The sequence below is a fragment of the Bombus huntii genome, chromosome 10 (genome assembly GCF_024542735.1).
Source record: "Bombus huntii isolate Logan2020A chromosome 10, iyBomHunt1.1, whole genome shotgun sequence".
NCBI lineage: Eukaryota > Metazoa > Arthropoda > Insecta > Hymenoptera > Apidae > Bombus > Bombus huntii.
Genome location: NC_066247.1, coordinates 2,682,884 through 2,701,517, shown reverse-complemented (window position 1 = coordinate 2,701,517; position 18,634 = coordinate 2,682,884). Strand labels below are relative to the sequence as shown.

The 18,634-nt window shown below is 38.1% G+C and overlaps 3 protein-coding genes across 27 annotated transcripts in view; 2 read left to right on the top strand and 1 right to left on the bottom strand.

Moving 5' to 3' along the window:
* Positions 1–18,603, bottom strand: part of LOC126870609 (glutamate-gated chloride channel) — an 89,116-nt gene extending 70,513 nt beyond the window's left edge. For 3 of the 25 annotated variants that reach the window (XM_050628470.1, XM_050628477.1, XM_050628476.1), the window contains exon 1: positions 18,256–18,603. The gene's annotated coding sequence lies outside the window, so the exon portion shown is untranslated. The remainder of the gene's footprint in view (positions 1–18,255) is intronic. The other 22 variants (XM_050628456.1, XM_050628457.1, XM_050628467.1 and 19 more) reach the window with 15 other exon arrangements.
* Positions 6,455–8,144, top strand: LOC126870642 (trypsin Blo t 3-like). Its single transcript, XM_050628548.1, has 2 exons — positions 6,455–6,614; positions 7,127–8,144. Exons 1-2 carry the CDS (start codon positions 6,569–6,571, stop codon positions 7,873–7,875), a joined length of 795 nt encoding a protein of 264 aa, XP_050484505.1. The 5' UTR covers positions 6,455–6,568; the 3' UTR covers positions 7,876–8,144.
* On the top strand, positions 10,714–12,002 carry LOC126870517 (trypsin-1-like). The gene is made up of 2 exons (XM_050628316.1): positions 10,714–10,759; positions 11,223–12,002. The coding sequence occupies exons 1-2, from the start codon at positions 10,714–10,716 to the stop codon at positions 11,990–11,992; spliced, it is 816 nt and encodes a 271-aa protein (XP_050484273.1). The 3' UTR covers positions 11,993–12,002.
* Positions 18,604–18,634: the final 31 nt, after the last annotated feature.

Below are 18,634 nucleotides of genomic sequence, written 5' to 3'. Positions count from 1 at the left end.
ATTCATCGATATTTCAGGAATCTATCGATCAATTCCAATCTGTATATGACTAAATAAAATTTCATATCAGGAAAGGGATTTTTCTATTATCCGAACGCTTTTGTATCCCTGTTAGTTCTGATAAGAGAGACTCTAGTGTATCAGGATATCTGCATATCTCATAAAAAACACGGCAATTAATTTAGATGGTCAAAGATTAAACGGTCGTCAAGATTTCGAATATGTAGAAAAAACTTCCTCTACGATATATCGATCCGTGGTTTCAACACTTCGCGATTAAACTGGATCGTTAAAAATCGAAATGAAATTTCATCCTTGAATTTCTTTCTCGTAAACGTTTGTCTCGATCGAAAAATAATTGCTTCGAATTTCTGCGAACGTTTCGCTGGAAAATTCCAACGTATCTTAGAAAATGTAAAAGCTTTAGGTAGGACAGTCTAAGTAAAGAGAGCAACATTAGATAAACTCTACATTGGTAATTCATACTAATCAACGATGTATTTTCTGCCTTTTCTTATTTTCCATTTCCATACTTATCAATGGAGAGGTATACGAGAATATGAGAAACGAATGAAACATCATTCGTGAAAGAAAAAAGAAACGAACAAATGCCAGATCAAATGTGTTAGAAAATATTTTTTCAGTGAAAAACAGGTGGTTTATTTTTAACTGAATTGCCTGCTTCAAAGAATTTCCTGTACACACAGCCCTGAATAATTGACGAACCGACTCGTGGTTTTACGACCAGCAATGTACAAGAGACAACAGTATCGCTCAAGATTAATTCAAACATTTACTGCTGAACCAACATAGCCGAGGTTCTTATAACAGCGTTTCGAAGTTGAAAGAAAGAAAATTCTACCGACGACGATGAAATATCATTTCATCCTATCGTACGATACAACATGGAACAGTTTGCAACTTAAATTACGTATTCGTGTATTTAATTTACGGGATAAAGTCCCATTAGTGTACATAGTAGCGCTCAAGCGATTAATATTATTGTCAATACTATTGTCAATATTACTGTCAATATTACTGTCAATATTTAAAGTTCTTAACATTGTATCGATAATATATGTATACTGATTGTCTAGAGGATCTCTTATGTACGATAATGTTGAGAACCTTAAATATTGACGATAATATTGATCGTCTGAATGACGCTCCTTAAACCCTTAACCTACGATTTACGTTCGAGAATTTTGGACCGAAAACGTAAACAAGCTATTATACAGGGTGGTTGGTAACTGGTGGTACAAGCGGAATTTTTCGTTCGAGGCTTTGTTTTCGAGAAAATCGACTTTGAATTTTCGCTCGGTACGCGTGCACTTTATCGCGTCTCGTTATAAGGGATCTCACTGTAGATCGTTGTCTCGATGGAAAAATTAAAAAAAAAAATTTTTATTCTATATTTTCGACTTCTCTTTTCGCGTAGAATCGTCCCCTTTCCGCTTGTACCACCAGTTACCAACCACCCTGCATATTATATTTGGCCCGATCGTCGTACTACGGGCTAAGAAATATTCGACGATTTCATGTTATTGTCAATAGAGAAAGTAGGTTGCTAATTTTGGATATTGATTTTTTATCTCGGGTATACAGGCTGCAAAGATTAAGAGTGTGCAGCATTTTCGTGACATTTTCAATAATCTCACAAAGAGATGTTTCGAGCAAAAGTTAAACAAACTCGAAACCTGGTTGCAAACAGCAATAAAAAGAATTTTTCAACAATTTGCTTCTTCAATAAAAAGTCACCTTGATTTTTGCACATGGCACTGTGTATTTTTGACTTGATAGGGTTGTAGCTAACGTCAAGACGAACTCAACGACACGTTACGCTATCGCCTTCGCACGACCTTTTTGCAATTAGAAACGTTAATATGGAAAATAATTTTATTTCAACGAAATTACGTATTCATAGGTCGTAATACACTAAGTCGTTGAATCCGTCTCGGGGTCAGCTGCAACCCTATCAAATCAAAAAATACACACTGCCATCTGCAAAGATCAAGGTAACTTTTTATTGAAAAAGTCAATTTTTCAAAAAGTTTTTTATTGCAAATTCAAGGCAATTCGAGGCTGACTAATCTTTGTTTCAAACATTATTTTGTGAGATTATTGGAAATGCTACAAGAATGGCGGATGAAATATTTCCCCAAAAAAAATCTCTTACACCCTACAATTTGTATACTTCATAAATATTGTTGAAAAAAAATAGTTGTTATTAATTAATGTGAAAGGAAATATACTTTTACTATACAATAACTGTAGCTGAATGAAAATTCCTCTCATACAGACACCTGGATTCAACGTAGTTAAGTGTCTCGAAGCCGCATCTCTTCAATATGTATAAACGTGTTAGAACGATTTTTAATTGGAATGATCTTTGATTAAAAATCGAGAAACGATCATTTGGTTAAACAACAAAGTGTACCAAGTACGCAAACACCTACGGAAGTTTGAGAATGGGAATTCTGAATCGAACAAAAGGTTTGATACATTGCCAAACGTATCTGCAACTTTACGCGAGCGATTAATAGAACCTGAGGCAAAGAATCTTGAATTATAACGACTTGGTACACGTGTTAATGTGCTAGCAAACTAATGGTTCGTTCTTTTGTTCGCGATAACCGACGGTACGTGATAATAATTTTCGCTTGTATTTTACCTATGCCGCAGCAACGATGACCTATTTCTTGGAATAGAACCAATCGTCTTCGTGTCTACCCAAATATTTAGAATTTTAAGATGAGTTCCGCATATCTCGCGTAAACGCGATGCAGTTGTTCGTGCGTCTTCTTCCCAGGGAAAAATGATAGTTCTCTTCGTACATAGCAAACTATATTTCTTAACGCGCCAATGAAAGATTTCAAAACAAAACCTTCCGAGACGTAAGTATGGAAAAATGAGATACGGTAGAAGTTCGTTTATCCCAGCACCGAACGAGCCAATTTTTGTTTACTGTCGGTTATATGAACTCGTACCTGAGCCTTTATTATCCGAACTACGCTCGTGAGTACTTTTAGTTATTCAGTTTTAACGCGTACCCAGAAGTCGTTGTGTTTCGTCCAAGCTGATATATAATTTAACACAGTTTCCGTGAGAAATGTTGCTCAACATCGGTTATCCGAACGTCAACCTCTATTATCGAGACTCGTAGCAGCGGTTGCTTGGGGTTGCAAGTGTTTCTATATTGTCCGAACTCATCGGTTATCCGGAACATTTTACCGGACGAACCAACTTGTACCGTATTTTATGTTCAGTGTAACTTTTTTCACAGTAGATTTCGTTATGTTACCCACATCTGATTTGCTAAAGGACGAGTTCCTTCGCTTTTCTGCAGTTATCTGATAGATACGGTTTATTGGAATGATCTAGCAGAGTCTCGTTTACAGGAAGAACCTGGCTTGCTTCTCTTTCGCTATGGACGATGCTCGATATGTTGAGTAAAACGCACGTTTTCACAGAGATTCGAGTTTGGTATTGCCAAAAGAGTTCAGTACAGGACAAGCCAGTCTACAAGTTCGACAAACATCCTTCGCGAAATTGCCAGTGCACACAGCGATATGGCGCAATTAATTTCTTAATTAATGGGGAACGAACGCAGGATAATTGAAGATATTGGGCATTCGAGGTAAAGGAAACAACGAAGTTTTGTTTTGATTTGAACCGTAGAAGGCACGAAGAAGGTAAAGAACACAGTAGGATTATTCCTCGGCGTAATACGTAAGAGGATATTTATTATTTATATAGCTGTTGCGGAGTTTCATCCTCTTAGCTGGCCAAGCAACGTTGTTACTCGTAAAAAATGTAAAAATGTCAGCGAGCTTACTGCGAAAGCGAGAGAGAAAGGGAGAGAGAGAGAGAGAAAAAGTATTTTCGAGTATCGTCATCAAGAGAAAATACTCGTTCCATTTCCCTCCTCGGGACATAGATTACATAGAAGAGCGCTGGGTGTCGAGCAAGATAAGGAAGAAAATTCCTAGAAAAATTCGTCAAATGCCAATTCGAAATTCCATCGCAATAGAATACGCTCTAAGATGCGGACGTTTTGTAGAAATTGAAATTTTTCTGGCAACGAGTAGAGAAATGAAGGCCAAACAGAAATTTGTATCGTTCTTTATAAATACCATAACGAACGCTTCATTCTTACAATTCTGAAACAAAATTAAATACAGCAGCCGAAATTCTATCAACATTTATTTCTCTGGAGTAAGAAACATAAACTGTGAGTGAAACAGGGATTTCTTTCAACACCTTTTACGAGCTTTTTTTAACGTTCTGTGCGTCCGCAAACTTCAAAGTTGAATTATACAAGAGAAATTGCAAAATACACAGCATTCAATTTTCACAAGAACCAAAGCACCGTGTCTGCGCCGCGAGGCAATGCGCCACAATTTATCGCTCTCGCTCGCATCAATCGAATTTCTTCTTTTCCTAACAACGACAAAATCGTGCTGCAGCCGCGTCGTCAAACGCGCTATTATAAAATATGAACTGAACGTCCTCTTCGTAAGCGACAAAACTGTACGGCGACAGATCGTTGCCAGTGTGCCCATTGCCTTGTAGCGCAGACACGGTACTTTGCTTAAGTAATACAAGTCGAATAAACAATAATTTAACGATAAGTAAATACCAAGTCGATGCTAAAATATTTATCGATCCATACTACATTACCACATTAGTTTATCCGTATAACTTTATTTAGAAAACCAAGTTACACGCACTTATCGTCAAGAGTATAGGGACTTAAGGAAGCCAGGAATTAGGCGATACTGTGGTGACGTTACAGAAAGTGATTTAAAGCAAAAAGAATAACTTTGACAGCGATTGACTGTCTATAGCAGTTAGTGCTACTTTAAGCTATTCGGCTTAGGAAACCCTGGCGATTTCACGCATCGTTCATCATCGCTCGACAACACGCGACACTCACCACCGCGGTTAAAACTTCGATATTTTCCACTTTGTACAACCTTCGAATCACGTATGTATGTCGCGCGTCAACGTGTACACTATCGAATCGTTACCGTTCTATTTTCCGATCGTGTACATGTACATGCAGCCGTTCAACATTCAGAATACGTACGCTAGGAAGATGAAATATTAAACCGGCTTGATTTCAGTCCAACGAATATCGTGCGATATATTATATTACAGACGCCTCGAAAGAGCTACTCCTTCTCTACATGTTCCAATTCCTCGCTATCGATTGAACTATATCGACCCCCTCCATATTCATCAACACTGTGCAATGCTTACGTAGAAGGGAAAGCTTCGAAGCTCGTGTAAAAAGAACGGACGCGTTTTATCTTTTTAAGAGCATCAGGACTGTCTTCAGTTCGATCGAACTAATATCGTTATCGAAATTTTACAAGCAACAAATCAGAGATTATCGTCGTTAATATATTTTTCTAGGAAAAAGACAATGGTAAATTTCGTAATGAATGGAATGAAATTTTGCAAGAAAATGTTACAAATTAGGAATCGTGCGATTATCGTGGTGTGATAATAAGAAAAATTAGGAAACGTATAATATAAGAAACGCCGCATTAGTAATTTACCGATATAATTAATTCGTAAATGATCGTTGTTGATGATGTTGATAAAAGTAACACGGTAAGCACCAAGTAGCAGGTAGCAAGTCATTAAACCGCAACTATCTACTACTATCGTTGAGATTTTCCTGGCGAACGTGCACTTTGCTTTAGTTTTATCAATGTAGGTCAGTAACGAGGGATAAAGGATTGACGCGCAGGAACGAGTTGCAAAATTTCACGCGTCAATGAAATCTGTCACAACCTGGAAACGGCTTAAACCCTTCTCGGGGTCCTTATCAACCAGATCGTAGTTTTCTATCGTTGAAAAGATTTTTTCGAGTTTGAGGTAGAATTCTTATCGACTCGACGTTTCGTTGGAACTTTACGCCGAGGATTTGCAATTATCGTGCGAAATTGGAGGACACGCGACAAAGTTGACTAGAAACATCGGAACGTAAAAATAATTGTGCAAAATTACGGTTATCTGAATCAAAATAAATACACGATGATAATTTTTTTTCCCTACTTGAACGAACATCTGGTGAGATACAATTAATCGATAAAGAAAAGTAATAAGCGAAATACTTGGAAAGTGGTAAGATGATCAGATTTGATCGGCAGATTTCGACAGATTGAAAATTAATCGAGAAGCGAAGGGAGGAACTCGAATTGAAACGGAAAGACCGTGATGACGTTTCGAACTCGCCTAGTGACACGTGCGTAATAATCGAGCCTCAGCATCGATTGATCGATAGCTCTCTCGAAAACTAGATTAAAAGCCATCGATAATAGTTTAACTGCGTGTCTCTTGACCTCCTCTGCAGCGCAGAAACCTATTAATATCGAACGAAAAAGTGATTCCAGATAAGCTCATCGGACGATTCAAGAAAAAGATTTCAGATTAGTTTCGAGAGTGTGCGATAGTCTATTTTAAAAGCCACTGATTTTCACTATAAAAACCCGACGGATATCGATTCTGTATCGCACATCAAGCTCTGTCATCGACCAAAGTGCAAGTAACTCTCAGGATGCACAGGCTCACCGTGCTTCTCGCTTTCGTTGCCCTAGTGGCCGGTAAGTTAACACGTACACGCTGGTACACGTACATTTACTGTAATAAAATACCAAGGAATTCTACTTTATTTAATCTTTTACCTCGTAAGTCAACTAAAAACAATCGACTATTTTCCGACTCTTGCGCAATAATTTGCAAACTGATAATATCGGTAAATCGACGAGCGACAAGATGTATATTTTCATGAGTTCGATTAAATGATGTAACGAGTGCTATAATTTGGACGTTTATATATCTCTACGTATTCTGCACTTGCAAATTTACGCGATCGAAGATTAATCCACAAAGACTTCTGCCACGAGCTTCGAAACTTGACTATCTAATTAAATATAATTCTGCCGCGTTACAATTACAGCGCCTTACAGCTTACAGATACTCACAAAAATTGCGTGATAAGATTTTCTACTTCTCTTCTCAATAGGGATCACATTTGTCACGAGCTCTTCCATCGACGAAGATCAACTACACAACTCGTTATAGTCTCACCAAGCTCTCTGCCTCTGTGTTTCAGGGAACCCGATAACAAACCAGACGGTGCACCACTTCGTGCAACGAATGGACGGTCGCATCGTAGGTGGCGAGGAAACGACCATCGAGGCAGCGCCGTACCAAGTGAGCTTGCAACACAATGGTCGCCACTTCTGCGGAGGTAGCATAATCGCTAAGAACTGGGTGGTAACCGCTGGACATTGCACCGATTTCCCAGCCAGCGGCTACCTCATACGTTCCGGCTCGACCAACGTCAATTCCGGTGGTTCGGTGCACCGAGTTCAGCAAGTGATCAGACACGAAAACTATGGCAGCGATCGTCACGGTATCCCATCGAACGATGTCGCCCTGCTTCGCGTGGTGGACTCTGACGCGTTCCAATTCAACAACGCCAGAAAACCTATATCTCTGTATCAAGGAAATCCCGATTCTCTTGTTAACAAATACGGACTGATCACCGGTTGGGGTACCACCGAATCCGGTCAGCTTCCGCTGCGTCTCCGCAAGGTATCGGTTCCTCTAATCTCGAGACCGGCGTGCAACGCAGCGTACAAGGAGGTCGGAGGAATTCCTCAGTGGGAAATTTGCGCTGGAGTTGCGAAGGGAGGCAAAGACTCTTGCCAAGGTGACTCTGGTGGTCCCTTTGTTGTCAATGGCAAACTCGTGGGAATCGTCTCTTGGGGTATGGGCTGCGGAACTGCTAAGTATCCAGGCGTTTACACCGACGTTTCCCACTATGGCTCGTGGATCAAGCAACACGCTCGTATCTAACTCGCGAACAACCCTTTCCTGAATTTAAAAAAGTACTCGACGAATCAGTGCACAGGTTGTGTCGATAACGATTCTAGTCGCGGTATACTGTAGATACGGTATACATGTACGTGCAAATTTAAGGACAAATGATACGTGAAAAACTTTCTTTCTCTTTATTTACCTTTTTCAAGATTTCTTATTAAAAAGTTTGTTAAATTTTCTAATAATATTCGTCAGCCATGTAAATAGCGACTGTACAGAAAATAAATGTTGTTTTATTATCATAACCTTGCTTCCTTTTATTCGAGCTGAACAATGTAGCAGGTATAATGACCGGTGAAAATACTTGAACATTCAGAATAGAAGAGCTGATAAATATTAGGTTGTTCGAAAAGTGTCTTTCTTCTACAGACCCGTCTTTTACAACGATGCATCTTTATACAGACACGAAACCTAATCTGTCGAACGTTGTGATCTTTATTTTGATAGAATAAAATGGATCACACGTAATTCGATAAAATAATATAAAACGGAAAATGTGCATCCATTATTTCCTTATAAAACGAAAGAAACTATTCGGACCACCTAATATATCAGGTGTGTTGACCTACGAAATTTCTTAAAATTGTATCAACTGTATTGAAATACCAACTATCGTGGTGGTTATATTGATAAAATGTTAGATCAATCTGAAAATCTATATGGAAATCTCATAAATTTGTTTTCGACAAACATAATGCGTGTAAATGAGACTTTCTTTCTTTCGACATGTAGAAACAGTCAAATCAAATTAATAGAGTTATGCCGACTAGGATATTAGCCAACTAACCGACCAGGGTTCTGGCCGACTAACCGACCAGGCTTTTGGCCGACCAACCGACTAGGCTTTTGGCCGACTAGCCGACTAACCGATTAATCTGCTTCTAAGAAGCTGACTAGTCGGCCGACTACTCGTCTCTGCTTATCAAACAAGAAGAAAATGATTGTTTAATATTGCTAATCCAAAGAGAAATTTTGTTTATCATTGTTTGTTATATTTATTTTATTACGTGTTGTTTTTTCGTTTGAAAGTCTTGAAGATTTTTATTATGATAAAATTAAGAAATAACGGTGCCTACTCCCTAATTATTATTTTATAATAATTAAGTTGTATATAATCCTCAATTGGTTAACTTATTTAGTTTATTTCAATAAAAACAAATAATTATTTTTTATTTCTTAACGTAACAATTATGTTACATACCTATAAATAAGTATACTACGTTACTATACATTAAAAAATATTCAAATTAGACCGATGACAGTAAAGAGAGGACATTGTATTTTTATTTCTACGCTGTATCAAGCTATGAGTAAATAAAAATCTAAGGCCCATCAATCTTGCCGGCTAGTCATCGCCTAGGAAAGTGGCCGGATAGTCGACTTAATCGATTAGTCGGCCACTAGTCGTTACATCTTACAAATTAGAATATACACAGTGAATCCAGACGATCTACGATAAGATTGCTACTTGAGCTTTTAGAATCTTCATCGTATTATGCGTAAAGTCATATCGGGATTAAGTATCGATGTAACTATCGCGATTTTAATACCGCTCACGCGACAAAACCAATAATTTATATAGCGATTTCCATTTAGAGATTAAGCATAACGTACGTGCATAGATTGTATCTACGACAGAAAGTATTAATTTCGATTAATTTGATCTTTATTTATTTTATTGGTCATTACGTGAAAATTTGCATAAATCTAAAATATCGTTAAGGAATGATTAAAACATTTAAATATTACTATCTCGTTCGAAACGTTCCGCGTAAGGATCATAAACGAAGAGTGTGATAAATAGTTTTAAAACGTAATTTTACTTGCTAGTAAAATTAAATCTGTATTTTTATATCGTAGCGAACTTTTCAAAACTGTCGATTATCGTAATATTAAACATACCTTTGGTCATTTACAAAGGATTCATTTACTTTTAAACTGACGTATCCTTACGAAACGTATAACATAAAAGCATATTTTTTCTTTTCAACTGTATTAGTAATTAATTGCAAGCGACATCGAAATAAAAAAAAAATCAGCAAAAATCCAATTATCACCTTTATGCCGTATGTTCTTTGTATTCGATATCATAACGATAATCTCGTGCTGATATAATAAAATTAGATTTTCTTCTTGCCTGTATCTGCTGCGTCTTACTCTGTCGCTATTGCGAGCAACGCTGTCTATAAACGACTAAACGCAGATTTAGATTTTGAACGGACTTGGAACTTTTTTTATCAAATTAATCTCAAAATTTTTATCGGGATTTAGATTAGAGTTCTATAAATACCAAGATATATTTGTTAATAAACTACAGACGTTTATGCTATCATTTTTATATTATAAATTTAAAATACTTGTTACATAGCGGATAGGACAGGCGTCAAATTTAAATAAATAAAATAAATAAATTTTAATAAATTTACCACTTTCTTTGTTATGCTAATAAAGATGTAAAAAATACACGTCCACGTCCCATAATAATTTACAAGGAATATGTATACATCAGCGTATGCATGCGTTATTATACCTTTTTAATGAAAAAGCATAAATTAAACGTAAACAGGTAAAACGAAAGCAAAAAATTAAGAAGAAAGCTTACCGTCAAAACGATAAATTTTGATTGATACGGCTGATTTCGTACGAAATCCGCGTAAAGTACGGTGGCTTTACGAATTCTGGTTCTAGCTCTTATCGATGCCACCAATAATACCCTTTGTTCGATATATTTATTGTTTGTGACTCATTTTCATATAAATACACCACAAATTTTGTAGAAAGGCAGACAAACACTGCAACTCCTTGGCAAGCAAGATGTTCACACAACTGAGTTTACTCGCCTTGTTGGCTGCCGCGACAGGTAAGTTCTTTATTCTCAACCATACCCATTCACTTTTCGCTACTCAAATTCATCTAAAGAAATTGTAACTTAAGATATTCAATAACTCGTTATTTACCGAAATGTTCGATTGACTTTGCGATGCTTGACTCGATCACTTTCTGTTGCTAACGTTTATGTGCAAAATTGCAACTGAAAATATTTGGTAAAGTCTCCCGAGCCTTTGATAAAGATATTGGAAATCTACAAAGTCAACGCTTCTTATAACACCCGGACGCTTTTCTACTTAATTCTGCTATTTATAAAATCCCACGCTATTCGTTAAACGTATTTAAAATCCATTGCTTCAACCGTGCTCGTAAAAATATAAGTACCACGTGTATATAAATATCCGCAATCTACCTACCGTTTCTTTAATCGCGTTCATAAAAGCGTGAACCTGCATAAATCATTTTAATCGTTTCCCGTATGCTTTAAACCGAAGATAAAATTATTATTCCACCAGCGACCCCGCCGCTGCAAAGACCGATCTTGAACTCCCTATTTCCAACCGGGCAAATCATCGGTGGAACGAACGCAAAGATCGAGGATGTACCACACCAAGTGTCCCTTCAAAGTTCCGGCATCGGCTTCTGCGGTGGTAGCATCATTTCGGACAAATGGGTGATAACAGCTGCTCACTGCATGTCTTATCCACCCGAATGGATCACCGTGAAAGCCGGAACGACGATAAAATCCATTGGCGGAAGCTCACACAAGGTAGCTGAAGTAATCGTCCATGAGAACTATACGACGAATTGGTACGGAGTACCAATGAACGACGTGGCCGTGCTACGAGTTTCGAGTCCCTTCGTGTTGGACAAAACGCGTAATCCTATCAAGATCTTCAAACAAGACGAAGAATCCGCCGTGGGAATCACCGCGACAATCACCGGATGGGGTGCGACGAGAGAAGGCGGTAGCACTACCGAGATCCTTAAAACTGTCGATGTGCCTATCGTATCGAAGAGCTCCTGTAACGAAGCCTACAAATCATACGGAGGATTGCCCGAGGGACAAATCTGCGCGGCGATACCAGAAGGAGGAAAGGACGCTTGCCAAGGGGACTCTGGCGGCCCCATGACTATTGGTGGACGTTTGGCTGGCCTAGTGTCCTGGGGTTACGGCTGCGCCAGACCTGGCTACCCTGGTGTTCACACAGAGGTTGCTGCCTTCAGCGATTGGATCGTCTCCAAGACTGGAATTAAAACGTAAAGTTTCCCGAAACTGGATCTTTCTCTTTTACCTCTAATAAGAGTTACGCGTAAATAACGCACTTGTATGGCACGATAAATTCAATAAAATTTGATTTCTCTCACGAGTATAGAAAGCTAGGATCTGCTGAATCCTATTCTGACCTATTACAAGTCTTTCTTCGCATATTTCTTCCTCTTCTTTCCTTTTAGAAAAATCGTGTGCCCTCGTGACGTTAATAAAGAAACCGCTAAGCTATTCCAAAATATGGATCTAGTCGACATATCGGAGTTAATATACGGTGAACAACTTGGCATCTATAAGCGTTGTCGTTCAAGGGATTCGTTAATTCGTTGATCTTCAACTCGTTTGATCGTCGAGCTACAGGTAAGAGAGAATTTATCTGCAGAGAGATTCGAAGTTGATAGGCCACGAATTATTCGAAAACTAAGAATCGAAATTGCTAGGTATTTTCTCGCAACGCTTAATAATCACTATTACCTTGCTATTATCGTCGCACTTGTGGATCATCGAAGCACGTGGATATAGATCTGTCATTTGCATCGATGTGTTACAAATAAATAATAGATAATGTTGCTAATGGAACAATAGTCGACAGTGGCTTGTTTGGTCCGCGCTCGAGTGATTGCATAAAAGAACGGTAAATGATGCTTCCAATTGCTAATTCATCGTTAATTCGTACACAGTGCTCACATACTGTTACTACAAATCGAGCAACGTCATCGGATGCTTATGAACATATTGAACTTGGTGCTGTTACTAGTTATATCTCGGTACGCGTAACAAAGCAACCTTTTCGAGCGAACAATTCTCGCGCGCTTCCTACGAATCCGGTTAAAGTCAAAATTAATTCTCCTTTGGTAGAGCCAACAGAGTTTCTGATTCAATCTCGGCTAATGCTCTAACCTTATTCCACTTCGAGACGGAAACTAAGGTAAAGTGCGACTTTCATTAACAAATTGCATCGTATCGTTGAAACAACATGGAAACGCGACTTCTATGGAATTCCAGGTTGTGCACCGTCGCGACTGGGCGAAAAACCATTAATAAGATTTCGGGAACGTTGGCCAAATAACCCGAAATGTCGTCCTCGACGACAAAAAGCTCGACGTTATCGGTGGATTAACGACGAGGTTGTACAACAGTGCATCGGTATCACGCAATTAACAGTTGATTTACGTTATCGCGTCAAACGATCGCACTTTGCCAAAGTCCCTTCGATTCTGCCAGCGACCCTGTCGCATCGATACGATTTATTACGTTTTATCTTTAATTCGTACACCTCGCGCGTTCGATATGCTGAAACAAAGGCGCAGATGAAAAACACGATGAATCGCGTTTCGTTTATGAAAGAGCGAATTTTTTAATTCCATATGTCGTCGAATAATTCCAGCTCAAAGCTACCTTTTCGATCGAGTTTGGAATGAAATGCGTTATTAATTTAACGTTACGCTTAAAAACGATAACTCGTACCGTGTACCAACTTTTTGTTAGTCGTATGTTCGCAGTAAACCACTTTTATATACATTTTCAGATTAGTCCCAAATTCTATCAGTATGATTACAGTAGTCCTGACTCGTTGCTAATAAAATATCGAAATGTTTTGTTTTATACGAGCCGCTGATCCGGCTGCAATTAGTTAACTCCGCGGAAGGCAAAATTTTGAAAAAGTGCGGTCGACCACTTTGCTCTACGAGCAATTCGTATAACGCGAACAGTAAAATATTTGTAAAATATTGTAAAATATCGATTGTAAAATATTTCTGTGGTATATATTCAAATTGCTTCGTGAGCCATTGTACTTGCAATATTTTCAGTTTAAGTGTCGCAAAGGGCCTCCGTACATGATATTTTGTCGAGTTTATCGAGGGAGAGAATCCTTTTGTGCAAGATGCGTATTCTTCGCGGCTAAAGGGCTACCGCAGGGAAAATCCAACGTTCAAGGTAAACGTATCGTTTCCTCGCAGGTTAATCGCGACTGACCTCGATCGTATCGTCCTCGTTTGCCAGGTTCGATCGTTAATTCCGCGTTGGCCAAGCAAACGTTCTAAAAATAATTTATCGACTGGGTCCTTGTTCGTGCGTTTGGCTGTTTGCGTTCTTGTCTTCTTTCTCTCGTTCGTCGAACTTTGAACGATCGATCATCCGGATATGCGATAACTGGCAGGTTGACGGATAACGAAATATGCATAGTCAGACAGGTAAGTTGGAACGGTTTGGTCTGGCGAACGGCGGAAACAAAGCGAATTGAGAGATTAAAATATCGAACGGAAGATTGGAAGGTTCGCGGATCTTGACAATTTTCTCGATTCCTGATCCGATTAGCGACTTCATTGAAGGGAGATAGAATTTAGATAGGATTTGCAAAGTTTCATTCTTACTGGCGAAATTCCACTGTGTATCGCTGTGCATACAAAGCGATGAAACGACGCACATGGATGCATATGGACGCACGGTCTGAGGGTGTCGAGTTACCACAAATGCAAATGCACTTACGGTACAATAATACACTGTACTTTATGACTATAAAACTACCCTAAAATTCTCGGTTCTTGTAGAAGAGAGAATCGAGAAAGAGAGGGAGGTTACTGCATTGGTAAAATGTGAAACTAATGTGAAAATGTAATAGGTAGAAATTACGAGATATTTACTGCAAACATATATCTAAGAAAAAGTTAGTATACAGCATGAATAGCCGCCTTAAGTGCGTAATATGTAAGCGTTAAAGATAATGCCACTGAACATTGATGACTATAATACTTAAAATACTTTTATCACCTCTGTACTTAATTAGAATCCTCCTGTTCTTCGATCATAAAATGATATTAAAATTAGAAAATTATTTTGTAAGTTTCACCAAGGCGAGATTTACATAATGAACATGTACAATAATCGAATTAATATTTATCTTATAGTTAACATTTCGTCGACCTTCCTTCTTCACAAACAACTGTCTGCAACCTATTCAGTATGAGAAGCGTCAAGTTTTTAAAGAAATCTAGTTCTATATTTCCCCCGCAAGTTTTTCTTCCAATATTTTTTTCAAACGTTCTTTTCACTTCTACATTTAGCGTTACAAGTGTCTGCACGTAGCGTACAACTCTACATCCTCCAACATATTTAATAATATAGAAAATATTTCTACTATTGTCACAAAGAAACGTCTAATGAAGATGACGATCAAAATCTACTCTGTGGCAATATTTTAGGCCTTACATGGTTCTTTTATGGGAAAATTCAATTATCCCATTGACCGTTAAGCATGATAATTTAGCACGTACCCATACACTTTTAATCGATATTTATAGAAGCTACTCAATATTTATAGGTCGACCGACTTGATATTTATAAAGCCGATAGAAGAGCGTGACATTAAAAAAGGGAAAATAGGGGAAGAAAGAAAACAGAAAAGGAGAGAAGAGAGAAAAAAAGGGGGAAACAGTCGCGGAATAACATTTTATGCCGCGAAAATTTGTTCCGTTCGAGAGTTCGGAAAAATATACCGACACCTTTTAACGTTCCTAGCGATGATTATCTTTGATTTACTCTTGTTTCCGGCAGAATCAGAGAAAACAGTAGGGAACAGAAGGTGAAACGTAGTTTGGCCACTCGGAGAGCGCGTGAACTTTTGACCTCGACTCTAGGAACCCGTGCCAACCCCAATCGGACTAGCCTGCTCGAAATATTCCTGTCAACCCTTTAATCGTAGTTGCTATCTTAATTTTATTCATACTACATCGTAACCGAATTATTCACGAAAATAAAAATATCTCGCGTCGAAAGGTTACCAGAGAATAATAAAGAAGCCTCATTGAAAATCGAACGGAACTGGATTTGCTGGTGAAACGAAGAAATGCAACGATCTAAATGGCTTTCCGTTTCTAGAAATTGGTTCGTTTTCTCGTATTATCAACAATGCAAAGGCAATCCCCGTTCATAAGGTCATAACATACGTAAGACACCGATAAAGTCGACGAAGCTGTATATGCATAAATGAATATGCATGCAGGCGGGAACATCGACGACTCACTCGAAAGCTTCATCTTTGAAAACGTAATTAACCGCATACGTGCTTAATACCGAAGGAAGCGAGGCCTGTGTGGTTCGAGCGTCCTCGGGCATCCTCGAGCGTCCTCGAGTGTCCTCGAGCGCAGCTCGATCGCATGTTTTATAAAACTGCAAATATAAAGCGTGTCCGTCGATCTTCGATACACATACGCTTGTACTGTTCGCTCTTTTTCGCAGCTTGTTAACTTGTATCTTACGTATCGTTTTCAACGAGACACGCAGAGCTTTCCTAGGCTTAAAATCTACGCTTGAAATAAACCCAACGTACTAAACGTTTCGCAAATAGTACGGATTGCGGATTTTTTTGCATTCGCGAGAAAGTGACAGATATAGCTGTGCGTAGGATGTACGTAATTTGCAAAATTATGTGAGATATACGGTGTAGAAGTCAAAAGAAAAGAAAAATTATAAAGTGAAATTACATCCAAGCGAAATGGAAATATATTAACTTTCCGCTGGCATTCTAAGGTGTCGTTGAAAAATTTTAATGTTGATTTGTAGGTTATGATTACAAAGCGCTATCTAACTGAAGATTAGCGAGATGTTATTTCATGCGTTGTTTTAGAGCAAAATTATCACGATCTTTGTAAACGTTTTTCTAGAATCTCGTACTAGTAGTTAAAGGTTAAAAATACAAAAATACATAGAATACATATAATTTACGAAAACATGTAAAATATCCAAGGTACAGTTGCTATTCGTCATAATATTCAGTAGATGAACTAATCTTTGTCTAGATTTTAATCTTTTCCTTATTTTCACAACAATAAATGTTTGTATATAAATATCCACATTTTAATAATACATAATAATATCAAAAATGATTTTCATACGAACGATGAAAAATCACCTTTCGATCGTACAATGCGAATATTTCGAACACCGAAACCTAACCACTGTAAACAAATATATCTTTTGTAGAATATCATATCCTAATTAGTAATTCTAGGAAGAAATCGATAATATTTCTTTGTCGCGTTGTTTAAGGATCAATGTTAAAGAGCGTATACGATTGCCGGTTGCCTTTGAATTCATTTCATCGAAAGTCGAAACAAGTTACAAAAATGCGATACCAAGAAAAGATGTTGTAACCTAACCCTTCAATGTTTGCTCTATATATCACGATCGTGTTTGTTTCCGATCATTTTAGGTTAATCGTTCGACCGATTTATTCGTAGCAAAGATGTCACAATCGCAACGTTTGGAATTTATCTAGAAGCTAAACATGTTAAAAAAAGCCTAAACAAAGCTCAGCTGATCTTATTTTTGGCACTGAATATTTATCGGACGAAAATGTAATCGTTTTCGAATTTCGAGAACGAAATCGTCTTCAAACTAAGATATCGTTTCGATGAAAAATTCTGCGATGATTCTTTGCATATACATATAATGAACAAAGTATCGCTATTCGATAAGTATCGATCCAATATGGTGGATTAATGGCGAACAAATGGAACGTTTCGATCGAAAGATTCTTCGCATGACAACTAAATTCGATCGAATTAAACGAGACTGACATCGATTAAAAGAAAAGAGAACTAGCTAGTTTCATTTCTAATATATTACGTCGTATATATCACATATGTACTGTTTCTACGTGCCTAACTTGCCTATCGCACAAAACAGTCAATAAACAGCATCGAATAACATTAACAAGACGTTATCGAAAAAAAATGTTAAACATCGTCTTCATTTACTACACTAAACATTAACATTCAAAAGTCATGTGTTTACTTAGCAGCTTAAATAAAGAACAAATAATAGGCTCTTTCATCGCGCCCAAACACGCTATATTTTATTCTGCGTTATAAGATATACGCCCTACATTTCAATGTCGAAGAAGACGCAACTAGAGTGAAAAATTCGATATAAAAAGCGATAGGTCATGAGGCAAGTTAATTGTCATTCGAATATCTACAATGGCTACAAAAAGTATTTACGGATTATCGTATTTATTATAATGCTTATATAGTAATTTATTAGATTCAAGTACATTAAAGTGCGTGTCATTTAATAGTATTTTTATATGACTGCAAGAACTTGATACTGTAAAAATGGAATATTTTTTCACAGATCGAAGACTCGCGACGATTATCGATCTATAACGAATGTTCGCGTTTCCGACCAGAAATTCCTCAAAGAATCTCGTTATGTCACTGGCGAATGCATATCTGGCACATGATCAAAAGACTCACCGAAACGATGATCTCTGGTAACGCGTCCGTTTAGATACTCCTCCGCTGATTCGTCAACTCGCTCCGGAAGTTAACTTGACCTTCAATCTGTTGGATCGACAAAGAACCGCACTATGATACTCGAGCAGGGCATCCGAGGTCAGGTCCAGAACAATACACAATTAAGAGAAACGTAAATGGACGTATGCGGCAAATAATCGCGCAGAAAGACGTTAGTAAAGACACGCACCCGACCGCGGTAGCTTTTAGACTGAGGGTTGTTTCGGCGCGACACTACCGCACCGCCACCCCTCGACCAGCCGGCTCACTAGACGCCAAACCGCCGCACCGCCGAACTAACGCGAACCAACCAAACTACAAAACCATTCGACGTTCACTC